Source organism: Protopterus annectens, chromosome 12.part0, assembly GCF_019279795.1.
Source record: "Protopterus annectens isolate FY-2018-M chromosome 12.part0, PAN1.0, whole genome shotgun sequence".
Taxonomy (NCBI): Eukaryota; Metazoa; Chordata; order Ceratodontiformes; family Protopteridae; genus Protopterus; species Protopterus annectens.
In genome coordinates this window covers 1,523,613,937-1,523,639,929 of record NC_056746.1, presented here as the reverse complement: position 1 = coordinate 1,523,639,929, position 25,993 = coordinate 1,523,613,937, and the positions used below count along the sequence as shown (strand labels likewise).

Sequence of the window (25,993 nt, the reverse complement as noted above, 5' to 3'; positions counted from 1 at the left end):
CGACAGCAAGGTATGTCGTGCTCAGGGCCTAGGCAAGGAATACAGTACGAATGAAAATCTTTGTGAGGTATTTGCTTTTCACAAGTAATGCAATTATTAACTTTTACTGACATCGGTAAGGAGCAAGAAAAAGTTTCCCCAACGGGGTACTTGGCTTTAGTTGAAGACTGCGGTTCTGAAACTTGAAAACGAAAATTTCAGGAGTCGGCCGACCGGCACTTGCGAACTGCTTCTGCTTCGGGCACCGCACGGAAGACTGATGTAATGGTGTCGGCTGCATGTTTTATACCCCTGACAACCTGACGTCATGGAAGGGACACCAACCGACACAGGACCCAAGACTTTGTTAATCAGGCCGACTGAGGGCTACTGCAAGCAGATAACCCAAATGTAATGACTGCAACATTGAAACATGAATAAAGTACAGTTTTGTACCTACCATAAATGTAGATGTCCGATAGGTATGCATCTGCAGTCCTTACATATGGGCTGTCCTGCCTCAGGCAGCCCTTCGGTCAGCCGGATTCCAAAGTCTGGGTCTGGCGTCGGCTGATGTCGCCCTTTCCCCGATGTCAGAGCGCCTGGGGTATAAAAGTGTCAGCCGACGCCATCTTCCTCAGTTTTTCTTGCCCCAGATGCCAGGTGCCCTCTAAGGAAGGCTAAATTTGGAGAAATGCAAAATATTCCAAACATGCACAGTAATATAAAACAAATACACCATAATAGATAACCCCAGCGAGCTATAAGAGGGATAAGTGCCCAAGAAATACCACAGAGGGGAAGGAGGGAGGGTAAACCTGACTGCAGATGCATACCTATCGGACATCTACATTTATGGTAGGTACAAAACTGTACTATGTCCTTCAAGGATGCATCTGCAGTCCTTATATATGGGTAGAATACCATAGCCAAGCTGGGGGTGGTAGGATCTAAGAAAATGATGGTGTAGCTAAAATGCCCTGCAGGACTGCCGTAGCAAAGCCTGCTCTGGATCTGGAATATAAGGGCAAATTGTAATGCTTGGAAAATGTATGCACGGAGCTCCATGTAGCAGCTTCTAAAATGTCCTTGGTAGCCACCCCTCTTAAAAAGGCTGTGGAGGTGGCTGTGGCTCTGGTGGAATGAGGCCTGATGTTAGCTGGCACAGTTTTTCCCTGATAAGAGTAGCAGAATCGAATGCAATTTCCTATCCATTTTGAAATTGTCTGTTTGGAAATTGCTTTGCCTTGAATGCCTGCAGCATATGCTACCAACAGCTGGTCAGTTTTTCTGAAAGCCTTAGTTCTGTCCAAGTAGTAGCGTAACTGTCTGTGAATGTCCAGGGTATGCAGAAGTTTCTCTCCCTTGTTTTGCGGATTTGGAAAGAAGGTAGGCAGGTGAATAGCTTGGTTCAATGAGACCCTGGATACCACCTTTGGCATTAATGAAGGATTGGTTCTCAAGGAGACTCTGTCCTGATGAAAAATAAGAAATGGTTGTACTGCCATGAGTGCCTGCAATTCAGATACTCTTCTTGTTGAGGTTATGGCCAGAAGGAAGGCAGTCTTCCAAGACAGGAACTGTAACTCTGAAGATGCTGCTGGTTCAAAGGGAGGTAGAGTCAACTTTTCCAACATGAAGTTAAGGTCCCATGTAGGCACTGGTGGTTTTCTTGGAGGATTGATGTTTTTAATTCCTCTTAGAAACTGCCTTAGGAGAGGATGAGAGAAGACAGGTGGATCAGTATTGTATTCTGCTGAAATTGCTGAAGCATGAATTTTTATGGAAGAGTAAGAAAGGCCATTGTGGAGCATTTCTGCCAAGTATTCCAGGATATGTGCCATGCTCATCACTGTGGCATCTAGGCCCTTTGCGGTGCTCCAAGTGTGGAATCTTTTCCATTTTGCTGAATATGCCTTTCTCGTGGAAGGTCTGCGAGCTTCCACGATGATATCCTTCACTCTTGGATAGCTTTTCCTGGTGAGGAGTCAAGGTATTCTCCAGGCTGTCAGCTGCAGGGTTTTCAGGCTGGAGTGCAGAGTTTTGTAATTGTGCTGTGTCAGAAGGAGTGACCATTGTGGTAGAGGCCACGGTTTCGTGTGTGACAGGCTCCGTAACAGTGGGTACCAGTACTGCCTTGGCCAGTCCGGGGCTATTAGAATCACTTTTGGCTGCTCTATCCTGATTTTCAGTAAGACCTTGGTCATTAGTGAAAGAGGTGGAAATGCATACACTGTTAGAGTATTCCAGCTGACAGAGAGGGCGTCCACTTTCCATGCTTGTGGGTGGTATGTCCTTGAACAGAATTTCTTCAGCTGATGATTGTGGTGGGAGGCAAAAAGATCTATGTCCGGCCTCCCCCAAGATTGTGTTATCTGAAGGAAGATGTCTGGGTGTAGCATCCATTCATGTGGATCCATGGTACTTCTGCTTAGGCTGTCCGCCAGTATGTTGTCTTTTCCTGGCACAAACTGGGATTGCAGCTCTATATTGAGATTTAGGGAAAGTTCACAAAGATTCATTGCTAGTCTGCAAAGAGGGTAGAATGGGTACCTCCTTGCTTGTTTATGTACCACATAACTGTGGTATGGTCTGTCCTTATTAGCAGGTGGCCTTGATGTAGAAAGTGCTTGAAGGCCTCGATTGCATGAATCACTGCCAGCATTTCCTTTTGGTTTATGTGCATGCGCAATTCTTTCTGAGACCATAGTCCTTGGATGCATCTGTCCTCCATATGTGCTCCCCATCCATGGTCTGAAGTGTCCGAGGTAATGGTTTGGCTGGTTACTGGTTTGCTGAAAGGCAGACACCTGTTTGACTGGCTTGCTTGGGCCCACCACAGGAATTCCTTTTGAAGGCATGGAATGAGTGGTATCAACGTTTCTAGGCTGTGATTGTGCTGAGACCATAAACTCCTTAGGTACCATTGTAGTTTTCTCATATGCAGCCTTGCTTGTGGAATCAGAAGAATGCACGATGCCATGTAACCCAGGGCCTGCAGGATTTTCCTTGCAGTCATCTGAGTTTGTTTTGTCAGATTTTTGAAGTAATCCGGTAGTTGTCTTTGTTTTTCTTCTGTGAGAAAAGCCATTTGGGTGGTTGTATCTAGTTCCGCACCCAGAAAAGTTATTCTTTGGGATGGCACAAGTCTTGACTTGTGAATGTTGACTGTGTATCCCAAGGCCTGCAGTAGGCGGATGGCATAATCCAAATGTTTTTCAAAGTTTGTTGGCTGTCCGCTTGTATAAGGCAGTCGTCCAGATACGGGTATATTTGAATCCCCTGAAGTCTGAAGTGTGCAATTACTGATGCCAGGCATTTCGTGAATACTCTGGGCGCAGTAGATAAGCCAAAGGGCAATGCTGAGAATTGATAATGCTCAGAACCTGCAAGAAATCTGAGGTGTCTTCTGCAACTTTGTCTGATAGGGACATGCAGGTATGCCTCCTTGAGGTCTAGAGTTACCAGCCAAGACCCCTTGCCCAGCATGGGAAGGAGTTGCTGTAGGGTCAGCATTTTGAATTTTGGCACAATGAGATAAGTATTGAGTGCAGACAAATCGAGAATAGGCCTCCATTGTTTTTCTTTTCTTGGGACAAGGAATAGTCTGGAATAAAATCCTTGGCCTTTTTCTGAGAGAGGAACCTTTTCTATAGCTTTCATTTGCAATAGGTTGGCAATTTGTTTTAAAGCCTCTGCCCTTTGATTTGGTGGCAGGTTTGGCATTCCTTTTCTTTTTGGTAATGTATGGAAATGGAACCTGTATCCTTTGTCTATTATTTGCAGTGTCCATTTGTCCCTTGTAATACTGTGCCAATTTCTTGAGAATAAAGACAATTTTCCGCCCAAAGGTGCTTCTAATTGAGCCCTGGTCGGCGGGATCAAAGTGAAGTCATTGAGTCTGTCCTTGTGCAGCAGTTGTTGGTCCTGCACTACCTCTCTGGTTAGGAGGCTGCCACTGACGTCCTCTGTAGGAGCCTCTAGCTTGCCCTCTACCTCTGGCACGCCTGTTCTTGCCTCTTTGATATCGCTCTTCTGGAAAGGACCAATTCTTAGAAGGCCAATTTCTGCTGAATCTTGGTGGTTGTACCTGGAGGAAATCTTTGACTGTTTGTACAGATTTAGCCTTTTCCTCAAATTTCTTTAAGACCTCCTGAGCAGTGGAGCCAAATAACTTTTGCTTTTCCAGTGGAGCATCCAGAAGCTTAGCCTTAACATGATCTGGCAGAGATTGTTCCTTCAGCCAAGCATGTCTACGTATGACTGCACCTGTCATTGCTGACCTACATGAAGCTTCCAATGCATCATAACCACACTGCAAGAAATGGTTGCGAATTATGTACCTGATCCTGAAGTGACTTACGATCTAGGGGTTCAGGAGAAGACAGTTTTTTCTGCAATTCATCCAACAAATACTCTTGGTACTGTATCATATGAAATTGACAATTTAAAGCCCTCACAGACAGAGTGGAAGAAGTATACACTTTTTTACCCCATCTCTCTAAAGCCCTGGACTCCCTTTCAGAGGGGAGTGGATTTTTAGTAGTGGCAGCTGCAACCCCTTTAGGACCCTGGGAAATAGTTTCTGGGTCAGCAGAGTGGGCCTTGTAAAGGAAATGATGCGAGTCCGGGACCCTGTAGTACCTATCGGGTTTAACAGGAGCCGGAGGAAGGGTGTCAGGGGTAGTGCTAGACTCAGAATACACATCATCAATGACACTTAAAACAGGAGGAATAGCCAAAGGTCTATGCTGAGGTAAATGAAGGAAAGTCCTTAATCTCTTCCTGGAATCGGAGAATTCCTGGCCCTGCCATTGGAAATGCTCCCTCATGGAGTGAAGGGTCTCCCCAAAGGACAGCTCTTCAGGAGGGGAGGCAGAGGGAATGTATTCCTCTGCATCAGAATCCTCGTAGGCCGTGAAGGCCTCCTCCTGGTAATCTGATAGAGCAGAGCCATCAGAGGCCTCATCAGAGGACTGAGGATCAGCGGACTCCCCTGGGCCTTTTGTCTAGAGGGGCTTGAGAGCCCCTGTCCGGATGAGGCTGAGATCCCCTGATTAAGGTAATAAGGTCCTCAGCCAAACTTAGTATCTGTGAACCTGTACTGGATCCCTGAGAAATAGTCTTGGGAGGCAGAGTTTTTTGTTGCTTAGCAGCTTTAGCCCTAGTGAATGCTTTAATGGACATGGAAGCAGGGGGCCTGGCTGCTCCACGTGCTGGTGTAGTTTTGTCTAAGGAAATGGTGTCGGTAGTTTCAAAAACACCGGTTTCCGAGGGTAAATCCATAACCGACTCAGAAGAAGCCTCCGGGGCCGAGGCTGTCGGTTGTGCCGTTTCTACGGTTGGAAGTACCAAGGACTCTGTTTCAGCCGAGACCGAGACACTCGCGGTAGGCCTAGGCATGGTTTCAGCCGAAACCACGGTCCGCGTGTGTCAGTCCTTGTCCTTCCGTTTTTTTGGGTAAATGAGAAGTCGGAGTCTCTGACGGCATTTTATAAGAGAAACTAGCCCCAAAAAATTCCTCTGCAAACTCCGACCGACGCCTAAGAGTGCATCGATTAAAGGAGGCACAGGTAGTACAGGCAGAGACGTCGTGGTCTGGGCCTAGGCAAGGGAGGCAGTAGGAATGGAAATCTTTATGAGGTATTTGTTTCCCACAAGTCAAGCAATTATTAACTTTAAGCGTTTGATCTGACATTGGCTGAGGCAAGAAAGAGTCCCCAACGGGGTACTTAGCTTTTTGAAGTCTTCGGTAGCTGATTTTACAGGAGCTGGCCGACCGGCACTTGCGAACTGCTTCTGCTTCTGGCACCACGCGGAAAGAAAGACTGAGGAAGATGGCGTCGGCTGACACTTTTATACCCCAGGCGCTCTGACATCGGGGAAAGGGCGACATCAGCAGACGCCGGACCCAGACTTTGGAATCCGGCCAACCGAAGGGCTGCCTGAGGCAGGACAACCCATATGTAAGGACTGCAGATGCATCCTTGAAGGACATCATCTAGCAGAAACTATGTACTGTAACCCATATGAAAGAATGTAAGACTGTTTGAGGGGGAAAAATACAGGGCAATATGTAAGAAAGCTTTAAGGAAAACTATCACATAATGAAAGTATATACTGTTATTACATCTTGATATTTTGAGCTATACTACTGCAAAACTATCATCCAAGGTTTTTATTATATTCAAATCTGTTAACATTTCAGTGTGGGTCATGATGGGAACTGTTGTAGTAATACAACAGTTTTCTAGACTCATATAAAATAATAAAATGCACAGTCCGAGGGCTATAAGAAAGCCCGCCTTTATTGAACATAATTACTGAGCACTTTTCATCCCTACAACCTTGGACTTCATTAGAATACAAATGGACCATATACAAACACCATTTAAATACCCCTCTTCTCCCTAGGATAGGATCGTAACCAGACAATCACTACCCTAAAAAGTGATATCATTGAATGCTCTGGCTAAAACGTAAGGTTGTAGGGACAAAAGCGCTCAATACTTATGTTCAATAAAGGCGGGTTTTCTTACAGCCCTAGGACTGTGAGTTTTATTATTTTACATTGGTTTGGTTTGCATGACACCGTTTTAGAGTTTTCAAGACACAATCTTGTTTCCATAAAGTGTTGTGTGTCCCCATAATACGAAGCCACCTAGTCATAACAAATTCATTTTATTTTCTGTACTCGCTTGTAATAATGTTGACCATTAATGGCTTCACAAACCATGTCTGGGAAAATGTATCAGTGTTTCTTGCATAGAATCTTAATGCTAATCTTATACTACTAAAAGCTTTTCACTGTACATGCAAATTACATTCCATACAAATTATCTTCCATACAAATAAACTACTTTACATATTTTAAGCATTCAAAGGTTCCTAGACAATTCCAGATCCTTTTTCACACCATATCTTGTGACTGCCCAGATTTTTGCTTCACGTTTTTGATCTGTTCCTCATAAAATTAAAATATGTTGATTTCTGTTAAATTTCTGAGGACTGAACTAACTAAATAATGACATTCAACTGAGTTTCAGACATCATATACTTCAGAAAATGCAAGCTAACACTAAACCTATTATGGTAGCAACTTTCTAAGTTTTTAAGAACAATATTTAAAATGTGTCCCCATATTTGGTCCTTTGTCACACCATTATATTTAGTGTTGTCAGGATGTCTTGCACTTGAAGTTTAAAGGTATGCATACCTTTACATAATTGTTTGAATGCAAAGTTTCCATACAAGTCCAGCAGCTTTTTTTATCTATGAATGACAAAGTACAGTTTTGTACCTACCATAAATGTAGATGTTAGAGTGTTCACCCTGCTGCAGTCATCACACTTGGGTTATCCTGTCGTCAGGTGGTCCCGCAGTCGGCTGGATTTCCAAAGTCTTGGTCCAATGTCGGTTGCTGTCGCCTCATCCCTGACGTCAATGAGCCAGGGGTACATATATTGCAACCAATGCCATTTTCTTCATTTTTTTTTGCCCCAGATGTCAGGTGCCCCCAAAAGAGTGATCAGAATTAGCACCAAATGGTGTGAACACTGCACAAACACAAAATCCGTTCAGCTATACGCAAATACATCAGTTAGGCATAGCAGAGATTTAGCCAGTAGATCAGAGGGGATGGAGGGAGGGTAACCTGGACTGCAGCAGGGTGAACACTCAAACATCTACATTTATGGTAGGTCAAAACTGTACTATGTTCATTGTGTTACCCTGCTGCAGTCATCACACTTGGGTTGAATCCCAAAGCTAAGGTAGGATGGAGGCATGATAGAGGGTTAGTGGAGGCAATGAGGCCCTGCAGAACTGCAGTGGCGAAGCCCGCCCTGGACTTAGAGTAAAGAGGTAAGTGATAGTGTTTGGTGAAGGTGTGTACAGAACTCCAAATTGTAGCTTCTAAAATTTCCTTGGTAGGAATCCCCCTTAGAAAGGCTGTAGAGGTAGCTGTTGCCCTGGTAGAGTGGGATCTAATGGTAGGAGGAACTGGTTTCCCATGATGGGTATAACAGAACCGTATGCAATGGCCTATCCATTTAGAAATGGTTTGCTTGGATATAGCTCTCCCTTTAGAAGCTGTAGCACAGGATACAAAGAGCTGGTCAGTTTTTCTGAAAGCCTTAGTTTTATCAAAGTAGTAACGAAGCTGTCTGTGAATGTCCAAGGAATGCAGGAGTCTCTCACCTTTGTTCTGTGGATTGGGGAAGAAAGTGGGTAGGTGGATGGTTTGATTTAAAGCTACACTGGAAACCACCTTAGGCATAAAGGAAGGATTAGTTCATAGAGACACTCTGTCTTGATGAAAAATGAGGAAAGGTTCCACTGCCATTAGTGCCTGTAATTCTGAGACTCTCCTAGCTGAAGTTATTGCCAGGAGCAGGGCAGTCTTCCAAGATAGGAACTGAAGGTCTGCAGAGAAAGCTGGTTCAAAGGGAGGTAACGTCAGTTTTTCTAGAACAAAGTTGACGTCCCATGTTGGTGTAGGAGCTCTTCTAGGTGGTCTAATGTTTTTTGCCCCTCTGAGGAACTGCCTTAGAAGAGGAGTTGAAAATAAAGGTGGATACGTGTCGTAGTGAGCTGAAGCATGGATTTTAATTGAGGAAAAGGAAAGTCCTTTGTGCAACATCTCAGCTAAATACTGCAGAATGTGAGACATGTGAGGTTGAGTTGTATCTTGGCCTTTAGCTTGGTTCCAGGCACAAAACCTTTTCCATTTGTCTGAGTAAGCCTTCCTGGTGCTTGGCCTCCTGGCTTCCAGAATAACATCCAGAACTGCTTGTGAAAGAGGAACTGGTTGGATGTTTAACAGATTTGCCATGCAGTCAGATTTAAGGTTTTGAGCTGGCTGCGTAGAATCTGTTTGTTTTGTTGCGTGAGCAAATGGGGTATTTGAGGCAATATCCATGGTGGGCTGTGAGCCATATTCTTCAATAGCGGGTACCAGTGCTGGCGTGGCCAGTCTGGGGCTATGAGAATCAGTCGTGGTTTCTCCTTTTTGACCTTCAAAAGAACCTTTGTGAGAAGAGGTAATGGAGGAAAGGCATATGCTGTCAGGTTTTTCCAACTGAAGGAGAGAGCGTCCACTTTCCAAGCTTGATGGTGGAATGTCCTTGTACAAAATTTTGTCAGTTGGTAGTTTTGAGGACTGGCAAACAGGTCTATATTTGGAAGGCCCCATTTTGAGTTATCATTGTAAATATTTGTGGGTCTAGTTTCCACTCGTGGGGATCTTTGATGTTTCTGCTTAGGTCGTCTGCCAATGTGTTTTTCTGTCCTGGCAGGAATTGAGCTTGTAACTGGACTTGGTAGGCCAGAGCTGTGCTCCATAAGATCATTGCTTGCCTGCAAAGAGGGTAGGAATGTGTGCCCCCTTGTTTGTTTATGTACCACATTACTGTGGTGGTGTCCGTCTTTATTGCAAGTTGTCCTGGATGTAGTAGATCCTTGAAGGCTGTCAGAGCTTTCTGTACAGCTAGCATCTCTTTGATTTATGTGCAGTTTTCTTTGTTCTGCAGTCCATAGGCCTTGAATGCATTGTCCTGCCATGTGTGCCCCCCAGGCATAGTCTGAAGCATCTGTTGTGATAGTTTGCCTGGTTGGGGGCAAGGTGAAAGGCTGACCCTTGTTGAGGTGACATGCCTGTGACCACCATAGAAATTCCTGTTGAAGGCAGGGAATGAGAGATATCATTGTGTCCAAGCTGTGGCTATGTTGAGACCATATGCTTTTTAGGTACCACTGTAATTTCCTCATATGCAGTTTTGCAAATGGTATTATCAGAATGCAAGATGCCATGAAGCCCACAGCCTGCAGAATTTTTCTTGCAGTTAATTGGGTCTTTGTTGCCATTGTCTTGAAATATTGAGTCAGTTATAGTTGCTTGTCTGGTGTAAGATAAGCCTTCTGGGCCGTTGTGTCCAAGCTGGCACCCAGGAATGTCATTTTTTGTGAGGGTACTAGTTTTGACTTCTTTTCGTTTACTGTGTACCCCAGACAATTTAGTAGATGCTTCACAAAAGCCAGATGACGTAAGAGAAAGTCTTTTCTTTCTGCTTGGATGAGGCAGTCATCCAGGTATGAATATATTTGAATTCCTCTTTGTCTGCAGTATGCAATTACTGGTGCCAGGCATTTTGTGAAACCTCTGGGCGCAGTAGATAACCCAAAGGGCAGTGCAGAGAACTGATAATGGGTTGAATCTGCAATGAAACGGAGGTATCTTCTGCAACTTTGTCTGATAGGGACATGCAGGTATGCCTCCTTGAGGTCCAACGATACTAGCCATGCTTCCTTGCCCAACATGGGAAGTAGCTGCTGTAGTGTTAGCATCTTGAATTTGGGAACTTGTAAGTAAGTGTTTAGAATTGAAAGGTCCAGAATTGGTCTCCAAGCATTGTCCTTTCTGGGTACTAGAAAGAGCCTTGTGTAAAATCCTTGGCCTTGCTCTCGAGTCGGTACCCATTGAATGGCTCTCATGGCCATGAGAGCTGTAATTTGTTTTTGTGCCTCTGCCCATTGATTTTGTGGCAGGTTTGGCATTCCTCTTTTCATTGGCAAGGTGTGAAAGTGGAATCTCTATCCTCATAAAATTATGTCTAGGACCCATTTGTCCTTTGTGACCATGTGCCAGTTGTCTGCAAAAAGTGCTAGTTTTCCCCCAAAGGGGGCTGTCAAAAGAGTTTTGCTTGGCCAGCTGAGGTGCAAGTCATTGAGTTTGCCTTCTGGTGGGTTGAAACCTGTCTTCTCCTCACTTCTGGGTTGTAGGTGCCCCATTGGCGAGGTTTATACTGGGCTTGTGGTTGTCCTCTGCCCCTTGGGCGCCTGTATTTACCCCTCTGAGGTCTGTCAGTGGCTGGAAAGGACCAAGTTTTTTGTTGGCCAGTTTCTGCTGAAGCGAGGGGGTTGTACTTGTAGGAAATCTTTGACTGTCTGCATTGATTTCGCCTTATCTTCCATTTTCTTTAAAACTTCTTCTGCTTTAACTCCAAAAAGAACATCCTGCTGTAAGGGAGCATCTAGTAGTTTTGCTTTAACATGATCAGGCAGACTTTGTTCCTTTAGCCAAGCATGCCTACGTATAACCGATCCAGTGACAGCTGCTCTGCAGGAGGCCTCCAAAGAATCAAACCCACATTGGAAGGTATGTTTGCCCACCTGCTCAGTGGCGTGCAACAAATCCTGTACTTCTTTCAATTCAGATTGTTGGGGGAGGGAGGTTATCTTTTGTTTTAACTGAGAAATTAGAAATTGCTGATACTTAAGCATATGAAATTGACAATTTAGTGCCCTCATAGCTAATGTGGCTGAGGTGTAAACCTTTTTCCCCCACCTGTCTAGTGCTCTGGAATCCCTCTCAGAAGGTACTGGGTTTTTAGCCATGGAAGCCTTAGCCCCCTTGGGACCCTGGGAGATCGTCTCTGGGTCAGCTACTGGGCTTTTGTAAAGAAATATGTGGGAAACAGGTACTCTGTAGTATCTGTCAGGCTTAGCTGGAGCAGGAGGAAGAGAGTCTGGGTTGAAACTGGATTCTAAATAGACATCATCCACAATGTCCAAAACAGGTGGGATGGCTAGGGGTCTGTGTTGGGGGAGTAAAAGAAACTCTCTGAGCCTTTTCTTGGAATCAGAGTAGTCCTGACCTTCCCAGTGAAAATGTTCCCTCATAGTGTGCAAAGTTTCCCCAAAAAAGTAGTCTTCAGGAGGGGAAGCTGAGGGAATAGAATCCTCAGCATCAGAATCTTCATAAGGAGAGAAGGAATAGTCTTGGTCCTCAGAGGAATCCGAAGAAATAGACAGTTGCTCAGAGGAAGCAGAATCTTCCTCTTGTCTAGGCCTTTTGTCAGGAGGGGACTGTGAACCCCTGATAAGAGAAATCAAATCTTCAGCCATTTTGAGCATCTGTTTCTTAGGCATAGGGCCTTGAACAGGAGACTGAAGTGTAGTCTTTTTAAATTTAGGAGGAGTCTTTGACTTAGAAAACGTTTTGACTGTGAGAGTCGTCTGTTTGAAAACGCCTTCAGAAACAGATGGCGTTTCAGAAGCACCGACATCCTTAGAAGGTAAATCGTCGGAAGGGCCAGAAGTAAAAGGCTGCGTCGGCCTAGTACATTCCGTCAAAGTATCCGTAGCGGTCTCGGGTTCCAGAACTGCAGTAGTCAGGGGCTGCGTCGGAGCCTCACTGAGAACCGGAGACCGGATCAACTGAGGCCTCAGAATCTGGCTTAGGCCTGGGCTGTCGGTCCTTAACCCTGCGCTTTTTGTGCACGCCGGTAGCTCCGACGGCATGTTATAGTTAAATTTTCTACCAAAATAGTGTTGTGCGAAATCAAATCGTCTTTTAATAGTACACTTATTAAACCTAGCACAAAATCGACAAGAAGTGACGTCGTGATCGGGGCCTAGGCAAGGTATGCAGTAAGAATGAAAATCCTTATGAGGTATTTGCTTCCCACAAGAAATGCAATTGTTAACTTTTTCTGACATCGGTCTGAAGCAAGAAAAGTTTCCCCAATGGGGTAATTAGCTTTATAGAAGACTTCGGTCTGAAATTCGAATATCTCAGGAGTCGGCCGACCGGCACTTGCGAACTGCTTCTGCTTTGGGCACCGCGCGGCAAGAAAGACTGAAGAAAATGGCGTCAGTTGCAATATATGTACCCCTGGCACACTGACGTCAGGGATGAGGCGACAGCAACCGACGTCGGACCAAGACTTTGGAAATCCGGCCGACTGCGGGACCGCCTGACGACAGGATAACCCAAGTGTGATGACTGCAGCAGGGTAACACAATGAACATCTGCTACTCTAAAAGTTTAGTAAAGCAGATAAAATCTAAATTATAGTACGTAAAACTTTTGTCAACTAACTGCTTACAGTACTATACATACCAACACCACCACCAGGTTTCATGATGTAAAACTGGGTGGTGCTTCACTGGGGAAAACTACAGACAGTGTGCCGTCTCCCCTAATTCATGCAGGCTGAGAATTCATTTCTAAAGCAACCCAAGATGTTAAAAGGGGAAAAAGACAGTGGCATCTTCATGGTCTGAGACAAGGATAATTTGAAATAAGAAATGCATGACAGTGGGGCACTAAACTACCACAGTGCATGGAGCACGGTGATTATACTCTGATATTCGGAAAAAGGCAAATCGGTTAAATGCTAGAGTAGAGCGAGAGCTGACTGTAACAAGTGTTAAGCACTACCTCTTAAAGTTGTTAAGGTCAGGTCTATAATCAGACAGTAAAATGTGCCAGTATTCACCAGCAAATGACAGCAGCAGAAATAAAAGACTTGTTTCTGCCTGCTGTCCATACCGTTAACATGTCCCGAAGTTTCTCTAATGAATTTAGAAAGTTGCTAGAATGTTAGCATCCACTTTCTGAAGGACACAAACTCTGAAACTCCAATGTATGTCATTATTTAGAGACTTCAATCCTCAGTGGTTTGTCCGTAAAAGTACAGTTGTGTACACTTACCATAAATGTAGATGTTCGAGAGTATTCACTGTTGCAGTCATCACCTTGGGGTATTCCCTGCTGTGGTAGCCCTCGGCCGGCCCATATACTACAGTCAATGTTTTTCTGCGTCGGCTGCAGTCGCCTGTAGTCCGACGTCAGGTCATCAGTGCTATAAAGCAAGGCAGCCGACATCATTACATCAGTTTTTCTTGCCCTAACCCATCAGAAGCACAAGGAAATAAGGTAAAGTGCTCCTGGTGGCTAAGAGACACCGTGGGAACTTACGTCCGCCTAGAAAAAGAGGATATAAGGGGGATGGCGGGAGGGAAACCAGGACTGCAACAGTGAATACACTCGAACATCTACATTTATGGTAAGTGTACAAAACTGTACTGTTCTTCATGTTTCAACTGTTACAGTCATCACCTGTGGGAGGATTCCAAAAGCTAAGGAGAGGGGTGGAAGGATAGGTTAGAGCCCTAGGCATGTATCAGCAAACCCTGCAGAACTCCAGAGACAAACCCTCCCCTAGACTTAGAAAAAAGAGGTAGGTGGTAATGCTTTGTAAAGGTATGGACAGAGGTCCAGGTGGCAGCTTCCAAGATGTTCCTGGTGGGGACTCCTCTGAGGAAGGCTGTGGAAGTGGAGGCTGCCCTAGTGGAATGGGTAAAAATACACTTTGGGGGGGGGGGGTTCCCATGTAGTCTGTAGCAGAAATGGATACAGTGTGATATCCATTTGGAAATGGTTTGCTTGGAAATGGGCTTCCCCTCTGCCCCTGGGGCAAAGCTGACAAGCAGCCGGGTCTGTTTTTCTGAAGGGTTTAGTATGGTCCAGATAGTATCCGAGTTGTCTGTGCATGTCTAGCAAGTCCAGAATTCTCTCCCCCTTGTTTTGAGGGTTGGGAAAGAAGGTGGGCAGGTGTGGGTTGACCTGGTTGAGAGTCACATCAGATACCACCTTGGGCATAAAGGACAGGTTAGTCCTCAGGGAGACCCTGTCTGCATGGAAAATGATGAGGGCCTCAACAGCCATGAGAGTGCCTGAAGTTCTGAAACCTTTCTGGCTGAGGTGATAGGTAGTATGAAGGCAGTCTTCCTGGAGAGGTATTTCAATTCTGTTGAAGCAGCAGGTTCAAAAGGAGGTAAGGTTAATTTTTCTAAAACATAATTCAGGTCCCAGGCTGGCGTGGGAGGCCTTCTGGGAGGTCAGATATTGGAAGCCCCTCTGAGGAATTGTTTAATCAAAGGATGAGAGAAGAGGGGTAGGTCTGAGTCACAATGGGCTGAAATGGCTGAGGCGTGGATTTTAATAGAAGAGAAGGACAGGCCACTTTTGAGTAACTCGGCTAGGTAATCCAAGATAAGAGGGATGGAAGGATGTGAGGTACTGGCCCCCTCTGGACTGGCTCCAAGAGCAGAATCTTTTCCATTTCCCTATGCAAGATTTTCTGGTGCTGGGCCTTCTGGCCTCTGTGATAATGTCTAGAACCTGTTTGCTTAATAGGGACTCCTTGTTTGCTTTTAAAGTATTAGCCATGCTGAAAGACAGAGTCTGCAAGTCTGGGTGCATTATCCCCCCCCCCCCAAACTGGGTCAAGAGGTCTGAGATCAGGGGAAGCTGCTTGGGGGGCTGTAAAGTCAGGCTGTGCAGTAAGGGGTACCAATGCTGTCTGGGCCAATCTGGAGCAATGAGGATAGCCTTTGGTCTCTCCTCCCTTATTTTGATCAGTACCTTGGTAATAAGAGGCAGATGAGGAAATGCGTACACAAAGAGAGAATTCCAGGAGAAGGTCAAGGCATCCACCTTCCACGCTAGGAGGTGATAATCCCTGGTACAGAATTTTAGCAGCTGGTGGTTGAGGTGCGAAGCAAAGAGATCCACACCCCCACTCCTGAGTGATTTGCAGAAAGATTTTCCTGTGCAGCTGCCATTTATGGGGGTCCAGTAAGTTTCTGCTTAGGTGGTCTGCCAGGGTGTTGTTGACCCCTGGTAGGTATTGGGCAATTAGATGTAGACCCATGGAGGTGGCTGTCAGGCAGAGGTTCATGGCTAGACTGCACAGAGGGTAAGATTGGGCCCCCCGTTTGTTGATATGCCACATTACTGTGGCGTTGTCTGTTTTTATAAAGAGAACCCCTGACCTGAGATGGGGTTTGAAGGATGTCAGAACCTTTTGTACTGCCATCATCTCTTTCTGACTGATGTGTAAGGGAAGGTGTTGGGCATCCCAAAGACCTTGGGTTTCTCCTGCCTGCTAGGTAAGTGCACCAAGCAATGTCTGAGGTGTCGGTGATGATGATCTGGGCAGTAGGACAGAGGAAGAAGGGAAGACCCTTGTTCTTGGCACAGGCCCCTGCCCACCAGAGAAACTCTGCCCTTATACATGGGACCAGAGGGAGAGAGGTCTCTAGAGACAGAGTGCTGACACCAAAGGTTCTTTAGATACCACTGAAGTTTTCTCATGGGAAGCCTGGCCAGAGGAATTACAAGGATGCAAAATGCCATGCACCCTGGGCTTGCAGGAACTTCCTCGCAGTGAGGTGACTTCTGGAAGCCAGCTGGGTAAAGTAGACAGGCAGGAAGCTCTGCTTTTCTGGGGATAGGAAGGCCATTTGGATGCTGTGTGTAGCAGTGCTCCCAAGAAAATGGACTTCCTGGAGGGTGTTTGCTTTGATTTCTTCTCATTGATGGTGAACCCTAGGGAAGTTAGGAGGGATTTGACAAAGAGAAGGTCGTGCAGCAGCTTTTCTTTGCACTCTGCCTGAATAAGGCAGTCATTCAGGTAAGGGTAAATCTGTATATTTCTCTGTCTGCAAAATGCTACGGCTGGGGCTAAGCATTTGGTGAAGACTCTAGGTGGAGTAGATAAGCCAAAGGGCAGCGCAGAGAACTGAAAGTTTTGTGATCCTGCTCTGAAGCACAGGAACTTCTTGCAGGATTCCCTTATGGGGATGTAGAGGTAGGCATATTTTAGGTCTAGGGTCACTAGCCAGGCATTTTTTGTCAGCATAGGCAGCAGCTGCTGCAAAGTTAGCATTTTGAATCTGGAAACCACCAGGGAGATGTTCAGAATGGATAGATCCAAGATGGGGCGCAAAGTACCCTCTTTTCTGGGAACAAGGAAATGGAATAAAAGCCTCTGCCTGCTTGATCTGAGGGGACAGGTTCTACTGCCCACTGTGATACAAGAGTTTGGACCTGTTTCAATGTCTCTGCCCACTGATTTGGAGGCAAGTCTGGGTAACCTCTTGGAATTGGGAGTTTGCTGAAAGAGAATTTGTATCCCTGAAAAATTATCTTTAAGACCCATTGGTCCTTTGTTACAGAGAGCCAATTTTCTTTGAAGAGGGAGAGCCTTCCTCCTAGCTTTTGGTGAGTGAAAGAAGGGGGGGGGGTTGCCATAGAAGGGTGACTTTGAACTTCCTGCCTTTGGGGTGGAAGTGGTCCACTGTGCTTCTCTGCTGGCCCTGAGATAGGGGCCTGGATGGTCTGTCCCTGTGGGGCTTACCTTGGCCCTGTCTGCTAGGTGCAGGGAAGGACCAGTGCTTACAGGGAAAGTTCCTGCTGAAACTGGGAGGTTGAACCTGAAAGAAATCTTTTACTGTTCATATAGATTTTGCTTTGTCCTCTGCTTTTACTCCAAATAAGCAGTCCTTATCCAGGGGTGCATCAATTAATTTAGACCTGACATGATCAGGTAGAGGTTGTTCATTCAGCCATGCATGTCTCCTAATGACAGATCCTGACACTGATGCCCTGCTTGAGGCTTCTAGGGTGTCATATCCATAGTGTAATGAGTGTTTGGCCACTTGACAAGCACAGTGCAGTAAATCTGCTAACTATTTTGAATTGGCACAGTCAGGAAAGGTAGAAAAAATTTGTTTTAATAGTTCCAAAGTATGTTGTTGATATTTTAACATATGGAACTGCCAGGTGAGTGCTCTGATAGCTAAGGTTGCAGAGTTGTATACTTTTTTATGCCATCTGTCCAGAGCTCTGGAATCCTTGTCAGAAGGAACAGGATCCTTGGCAGAACTAGTCTTAGCTCCTTTAGGTCCCTGTGTAATGACCTCTGGGACTGCAGCAGGATTTCTGTATAGGTATTTGTGAGAATACCTGTCAGGTTTACTGGGAGCAGGTGGGAGGGCATCAGGGGCTAAGCTGGATTCATGGAAAACATCATCCACCACTCCTAAAATAGGGGAGATGGCCAGGGGTCTGTGCTGGGGCAGGTCCGGAAACTCTCTAAGTCTTTTCTTAGACTGGAGGAAGTCCTGGGATTCCCATTGGAAATGTTCCCTGAGGGTGTGAAGGGCTTCCCCAAAGGAAAGGTCCTCTGGAGGGGAGGTAGAAGGGATGGATTCCTCTGCATCTGAATCCTCACAAGCAGTCAGAGGTTGCTGTTCCTCTTCAAAATCTGAATAGTCAGATTCCTCAGAATCCTGTTCTGTCATAATTTCTGGAGAAGGGTGCCTTTTCCTTTTAGAAGTTGTGGCCCGACTACCCTGGATAAGGGAGATGAAATCCTCCGCCACTTTAAGCATTTGTACTTGGGACGGTGGAAAAGGATGGCTAGAAGCAGATTTTCTAGGAGTGGCCTGGTGTCTAGGCCTGAGAAAAACAGTAGTCGGATGAGAAGACATTAGTTTTTGTCTAGATTCGGTAGTGTGAATGGCTTCATCGGAAGCCGGTGCCTGCATTTTTTCAGAATGTCCACGGATTGTTGGCTGACCGACGCTATACCGGAATGTGAAGAGGAACACAAAAATAACTGTCTACAATAAGAGCTCTACGGCGAATGGTTCTCGCATCAAAGAGGGCACAGAACCGGCAACAGGGGACGTCGTGTCTGGGCCTAAACAAGTGACGCAGTAAGACTAGAAGTCTCTGTGTGGGATCTACTTTCCACATGCGAGACAATTGTTAAGTTTTTCCTGACATCGGTTAGTGCAAGAAAAAAGGGTCCCCAATGGGGTAATTAGCTTTAGACATTTTCAGCTGAAATTCAAACTCTTGTAGCGACAGACCGGCACTCGTGGGAACTGCTTCTGCTATGGGCTCCATGGCAAGAAAGACTGATGTAATGACATTGGCTGCCTTGCTTTATAGCACTGAAGACCTGACATCAGACTACAGGCGACTGCAGCCGACTCAGAAAAACAATGACTCTGGTATTCGGGCCAGAGGAAGGAATAACCCACAACAGGTGATGACTGCAACAGTGAAACACAAAGAACATCCAGAGATTTTATGTGGAACAAACTAATATTAAGCAATAATCTGGATGTTCTGCAAAAATCTGGACAGTTTAAAGGGATAAATAGTATGTCTAAATGTGATGTACAGCTTTACACTGCCTTTCTGACAGCGTCCGCTAACTGTTTTAGGCTTTGAAAGCAGACAAAGCACTTAGAGATTTTTTCATTATCTGCTCCATGTACTATTGGTTATAAAGCTCCATGCACTACAAAGAATTATGATCTTGTCACAGATTATAACCTAGTATTGTGTGTTCTCCATGTGGATGCCAAGATTTTGCCATCCATGTCTCAAACACATAAGTTACAACTGTTAACTTGATCGTAATCCTCCATTTTAGGCACCATTACATGGAGAAAAAACTCAGGGATATACATTAATACACTAAGGACTGGAGTGGCTTTTAAAATGTAGACACAAAGCACTGGAATACACATTAAAACAATATTAGCAATGAATTAAATATAATAAAAGATATGACTCATCATTAAACAAGAACTGTCAAAGTTACCTTGCATTATCTCTGCCATGAGATTTTAAGAAGTTTTTATCACTGAACTTGGACAGAAATGCAACCAACTCTTCATTTGTCCTATAAAGATAAAAAACAAACTAGTTAGATTAGAACATTTTCTCTAACAAAAATACAAACATGAAAATATTTAATTTTTACGGTTATGGCTTGGTTATATGATTGTGCTGGGCAATGAATGGTGGCCCCAAAAAAGGCATAAGACTTCAGTACTGGTTAACTGTTGCCCAACTACCCAGTGCACAATCAATAGGCCTGCATCCTAATACGAAATGAAACAAGGTAGCTCTTCTGCTGTGTTACTCCTCACCAACAGACATATGAAACTGCATGGATCCCAGGATCATCTCCTGCAACAAGTTTTCCATTAACATTTCCCTTTAATGTAACAATTAAGCTTAACGTTTGTCACATATATTGGCATCTGCCATATGCGGACTATCTCTGACAGGCTGCTGTGCAGTGGGATCTCTTTAACTGAGGTCCCCCTGAGCACCAATTGTTGAGATGTCTAGTTCTCCCACTTATGGGTCATCAAACCTCCTGCCAGCACATGCGGTGAAGTTAAATGTTGGATCCAGAAGAGTACACCTAGACCTATGGTGTCCAATTCAAACACACAAACTGAACAAGGTCACCTGTGAGATACGGAAACAAGGACATGACAGATTTACAAGAACATGTTCAAGAAAATGTACATATGCATGCTCGCACACCCAAGCACACACTATAAGAAATCGCGAACTTACTTCAATCACAATATTCTTTCAGGACAATCACTTTCCTTTAAGCTAATCAGTTAATCTCTCACATCTTCTTTTTTGACCCTGTCTAACCCTTTTGAGAAGAGTTCTTTATTACTGTTCATTCTGCATACATTCATTGTTTGCAGGTACACATCTCATGTATTAATCTATTTATTTCTCTGATTATCCTGCTTCATCTCTTTACTTCTAGCATCACTTATCTCAGGACAACTTAACGATTTCTATTTTCCTAATATAACCTTCTGTATCAGCACCATAAGTAATGTAATTAATACAACCTAATGTCTTGTCACCTTTAAATCATTATTCCAACTTAAGAATGTCAATTCTTTTAAGAAAGTTCCTTCTCCTATTATCTTACCCAACGCTTACCATGCTTCTTGTTTAAATTCTGTTAATGTTGCACAATTCCAAAACACATGATCCCAACTTCCTCTTTCTCCTTCACTACATCTCCAATGCATACCCTATGTCAGTGGGAAATTTTATATTGTACTTCAGGAACAAAAGCACTTATGCTGTCACCAGCTAAACGCAGAAAGTTTAGAATATTCTCATGGCTTACTTGGCAGCTAGACGTACTCCCCCCCACTAACCTTTTGTGTAAATGTGCATTTAATTTCCTTTTTCACTCCTCTCTCAAACTATCATTCACAATTAATCAATATTCTATCAGCCCAACTTAATATTAATTTAGATATAATCTAAAACAGAAAAGCCAGTTGCATCAAGAACTTGAATATAGGTTTCCCCTTCTTAAAATGCTCAGCTTACCCCCACCTTTGATTCTTCTTTGCTACTAACTCAAAGCTAGGGGGTTAAGGTCATTCAGGGTAAATTCCCTATGGGCTTCCTCCCATCTCAGTACCATTTCCCTTCTCAGCTGTCTAGAACCCTGGGACTTTATCGTGTTCGTACCACTCTACAAGTCACTTCTTTTTTTGCTAATCTTTGTCTTTTCTTCCATAATCCTCCTTTACTTGCCTCCTCTCAGACACTTCTTCATTGTGCAACAAACATAATGATCTGAATTGTTACACTTATCCTTCCATTTTAATTGTGCCCCAAATCCTATTGCTTGTCTCTGCTCATTATCCTCTGTGAGGACATCATATTTAGGCATCTATGATTTCATTTGTGCTAGACATAGATACCTCAAGTTGTACAGCAGTATAATAAGACTTTTAGGTCTGGAAAAACTGATCCTCCTTGCTCAACAGATCAAATCAATTTATTTCAGTGAACTCTTGCTTCCATTTTCTATCAAGAAATGATCTTATATCTTTGTTACCATTTTCTCACAGTTTTTCCTCAGGTTGCTAAAGTACACTTGTCCTACATATAACATCAATCGCAAAAGGAGCATTTTTATTGCCCATATTTTATCATCTTTATCATACCCATTACTTTATTTTACATACTATCTTTTCTTTTATATCCTCCAACACGTCTTCTTGCTTCCCATCTTCTTCTATCTGCATTCCAGAATATTTCACTTTCTCAAGGTCCCATGAAAAAAAAATATGCATTCTGAACTAAATTAAATGTTGGAATCTTTTTTTAAAACATTTGCTGATTGGGTAGGTGCAATGAGCAAATTTTTTTTCTTTTCAGGGTCAATTTGGCAGCACTGTCTGGTTAAGTGAGTTCTTCAGAGAAATATAGCATACAAATAAAAGGTAGAAGGAACTAAAACCTTGTACTCGGGCTTATTAACAGTTCAGAGCTTTAGTCTGAGCTTTAGCCTGTGATAACTACCACACTAAATTTATACCAATTCAAAACTGTTGCATTTGATTTACTCTCATTAACTTTATACCTTGTCAATTTAATTTTGATACAGTTTTAAAATTCTAAACAACTCCGGGATATCCACTTTCAGTCTGGTTATGCATATGATTATATCACCTGCAAATAGTACTAATTTTTCACATTTCTAATGACATCTGTACCCTTGTATCTGGAACTGCCTAATCCCCCTCATTAGTGGCTCTAGCTATAGAGCAAAATGAAGGGGAAAGTGGGCATCCTGTCTAGTTCCACTAAATAACACGAATCCTAACCTTTTGACAATAGGCTTCTACTCCATTTATTCTAAAAATTAATTCTCAGCCTTTTCGGGAATCCATGTGTGTCTATTGATTTTTTTCATGAATACCCAGCTGAGCCTGCAAACACCTTCTCTGCATCTAAATCTATTAACATTAATGTACTCCTCTGTTTGCATCATCCTGTATAATAAGATTTTTGTTACCGTTATTAAAAGTTTGTTTGCTTTCAATAAATCCACACTGATCACAGCTGATAGCTTTAGCCAAAAAGACTGCCAGTGTCTGTTAATATTGTCAAGGAAACTTTGCAATCATGTTTCATGAATGAGATTAGCCTATTACGAACCAGGGAGAGCCGAGCCTTTCCCCGCTTTCATTAATACTGACATTATCACTTGTTTCCAGGATTTGGGTATCTTTCCCCCTACGATTACATATAACTTTTATGCCAAAATACTACTTAGGTTCATAGGTTCAAAGATTAGTACTAGACTAACTGCCCTTCTGGGTCATTTTAAGCATAGCCAATTAACCCATGTGAGAATCAAACCCTGCACCTTGTGTATGTCAACCTCCCTCTGATCATAGGTTAGTACTAGGCTACTTGCTCTTGTGGTTATTTTAAGCCTAGCCAGTTATCCTAAGTGAGAATCAAACCCTGCACCTTGGTGTTTGTAAACACCTTAACCATTATGCCACCTAACCACACTAACCCAGCTAACACACACTCCCCCTTCTCATATCACCTAACAGCCGCAGATTTCAGCCTTCACTTGAGTACATTTCCCATCCCCGATTCCATTAATAACCCTTCCTTCTCTCTCTAACCTCTCTCATCCCTTCTATATTCCCACTTTCCATTTCAAAGCAATCAAATCTAAACACGTAGTACCACTAGCTGAAGAACTAAAAACTGACTCGCCTGTTGGTCCTGACAATCTTCTCCTACGGTTTTTATTCCTAAATTAACTATTTCATAATCCCCTCCCCCCTCAAAAAAAATTTATAATCTCTACCAAAGTCAAAACATCATGTCTGATATCTGTAAAAAAGCCACTGTTACCCCCCCCAAAAAAGAAAAAACAACCCATCCCACATCACTGACTTCAGTCCCATCTCTATTCTTCCTATACTTATTAAAATCCTTGAAAAATTAGTTTACAGCCAACTTAGCCATTGCATCTCCCAGTATTATCTACTATCTTCATAATAGAATAGCTTTTGGGTTGGTAGTACCACTTCTACTGCACCCTGAACCCTTACTGGTAACATCTTCCTGATTAAGGATAAAGGCCTCCTTCACTTGAGTCATCTTTACTGACTTCACCAGAGCTTTCAAACTAGTTGATCATAAAATTATTTTAAATCACCTAATTGAAACTGGAAAGATAATTTTTTGAACCAGGGAGCAGGATCTGCGCTAATTCCAATTGGTACTTCTCGGTTCAGTTTCAGAGCACCCTCTCTACTTTCGCCACTCTACTTAAGAGTCCCTCGAGGCTCCATTCTTGCTCCCCTTCTTTTTTCCATTTTCATTAATAAACAAACACTTGACATCCCTCACCTCCTCTCTTACTTTATGCTGATGTTGTGGTCTTATTTCATTTAAACTTGACAATCTCAGCCACAGACCAACAACTATAAGCTGATTTCCTTCTATCAAACTTTTTAATAACAAAAAAGCTAATTTTGAACACTTCCAAAACTAAAACAATGTTATTTGGTACCTCCCCTACATGGCAGAATAACTCTCAATCTCTTCATTTCTGTAAAGCAGCAGTCATCCTGGGAAGATTTACATGAAGGGGATGTCTCGTTCTTGTCTGCTACAGAAACAATAATGTCTATCCTCTGAATCCCCATTACAGGCACACATCATGGGGCTGGTAATGCTTAAATTTCAATACGCTTCTCAAAAACTGGTCACTGGGGAAATGATTACCTCATTTTTTCAGTTAACAGTCAGTCAACCACCATCTAAAATGCTTTATGCCTCAGTAGTAGAGGCAGCCCTCACAGTGTGCAGAAGTGGAAGTGCCTTAATTTGTGTGCTTGTGTGCTTGGAGATAGCAGTCTTTGACTGATGCCCTGCCTTGTAGTCCCTTACCTTGTATCTTTCACACTCACTCATAGACCTCACACTTCTTACTCCTTTGTCTTCTGGTAGACTCTCCCTCACAATGCTTTCTTCTCCCAAAATGTAAATACAGCAGCAGAACTGGTCACAACCACAAAAAAAAAAAAAACATTCATGGTTTGATAAACATCAAAAATTGAAACTTTAAGTGTGTCAAACAATAGAGCCAAGGTCTATCCCCTCAGCCATATAGAAGTCTGACATTAGACATCACAGCACATGAAGATGTCCAGTGCAACCTCTCTCCCCCATGGGTGAGTGCTGAAGCTGAAGAATACAAGAATGTGTACCACTAGATATGCTGCTCAGAACAGGAAATCCCAACTCTTTCCCCACAACACAGGGCCTCTCAAAGTATGGTCGCTATTAGACTGGTTCCGTGGCACAAGGGAAGGATTCTCAACGGTGTCCCAGGAGACCTGGATTTAACTGGAGGAGCTAGGCAAGTACAGGGGAGGAGTAAAGGGACATGACTTGTTTGCCTCACTCAGTAGGGGTTACAAACACTCTGGGGCAAATGAAGACTGTACTAACTTCCTGGTGGGACCCATGAAACTCGTAGCTCATACCTATAATAACAGAAAGGTGTATCCAGAATCAACTCTTCCATCACCTGCTTCATGAACAATTTCTACTGAACATGGCTTTCGAACAGCCCACAGTACAACTGCTGCTCTATTATCCTTTATGGAAACTATTAATAAAACTAGAGACTTCAGCAAACTTGTCTAATCTCAACTCCTTGACCTGTCAAAAGTTTTTGACACTGAATCCCACAGCAAATTCCTGCAACAAATGTTCAGTCTAGGCCTATCACTTCCTACACTTCAGTGATGTAATAGCTTACCTTTCCGATAAACATCAATCTGTAAAATGGAAAAAACACTTTCACTGGTACACCCCAAAACTCTATTTTTGGTCGTCTTCTTTTCAATATATTCATAAATAACCTCCATGTCTTCCTCATTCACTACGCTGATGACACCACACTTGCATGTTTCTTTGATTACCCAGCACACCTTCAGCAAATAACACAAGATTCCTTCATCTCTGTCAAAAACTGGCTATGCAGTACCTAGCTATTTCTCAACCCCAATAAAACCAAGTTACTCTTATTCTCTCCAAAAACTCATATTGCAGGCAAAGCTAAATTCAAAATGAAGTCACTAAACAATACACTTATTGAAACTGTACCTTACACAAAATTGCTTGGAATGACAATAACCTTACATTTGATCTCCATATTCAAAATAATATAAAAAACTTACCAAAAGCTGGGGTTACTTTACAGAAACAGAAATTTCCACACAAATTCTACCAAACTAACTTTAGTAGTCATCTACCTCTTGCTTTCATTTCTTTACAGGGCTACAATACTCAGTAACCTTTAAGCCTCTCTTAAAATTTACTTAGAACAAATATTACACTAAAGTGATGAGATTTGTTGCTAACAAACTATCAGACTAACCACAGTACCGTACTGAAATGGATGAACTACTACTCCACCTGACATTTACTCAGCTACTTACTACTCATAATTTAAAGTACAAACCCACAGCATGCCCAGCTCTCAGCATTCTCCTTCACAGCTACCACCCCAACCAGACCCCTCTGATCCAGTGACAAACTGTTCTCCATCTAAAAAAAATTCACAGAAATCCACTAAAATCAGTTTGTATTGTAACTCTGTAGCGAAAACTTGGAACTCTGCTCCAGTCTCCATTAGATCTGTAGCTACATCAACATTCCCTCAAACCTACGCTAAAATAATTTTTAACCAGGCCATGG

General features: G+C 43.4%; 1 protein-coding gene across 2 annotated transcripts in view; it reads right to left on the bottom strand.

The window, feature by feature from the left end:
• The window catches only part of XYLT2 (xylosyltransferase 2), a 1,085,626-nt gene that overhangs the window by 776,972 nt on the left and 282,661 nt on the right, over nt 1-25,993 (bottom strand). For both annotated transcript variants that reach the window (XM_044090487.1, XM_044090488.1), the window contains exon 5: nt 19,230-19,310. In XM_044090487.1, the coding sequence (XP_043946422.1) occupies nt 19,230-19,310 (81 nt within the window). The remainder of the gene's footprint in view (nt 1-19,229; nt 19,311-25,993) is intronic.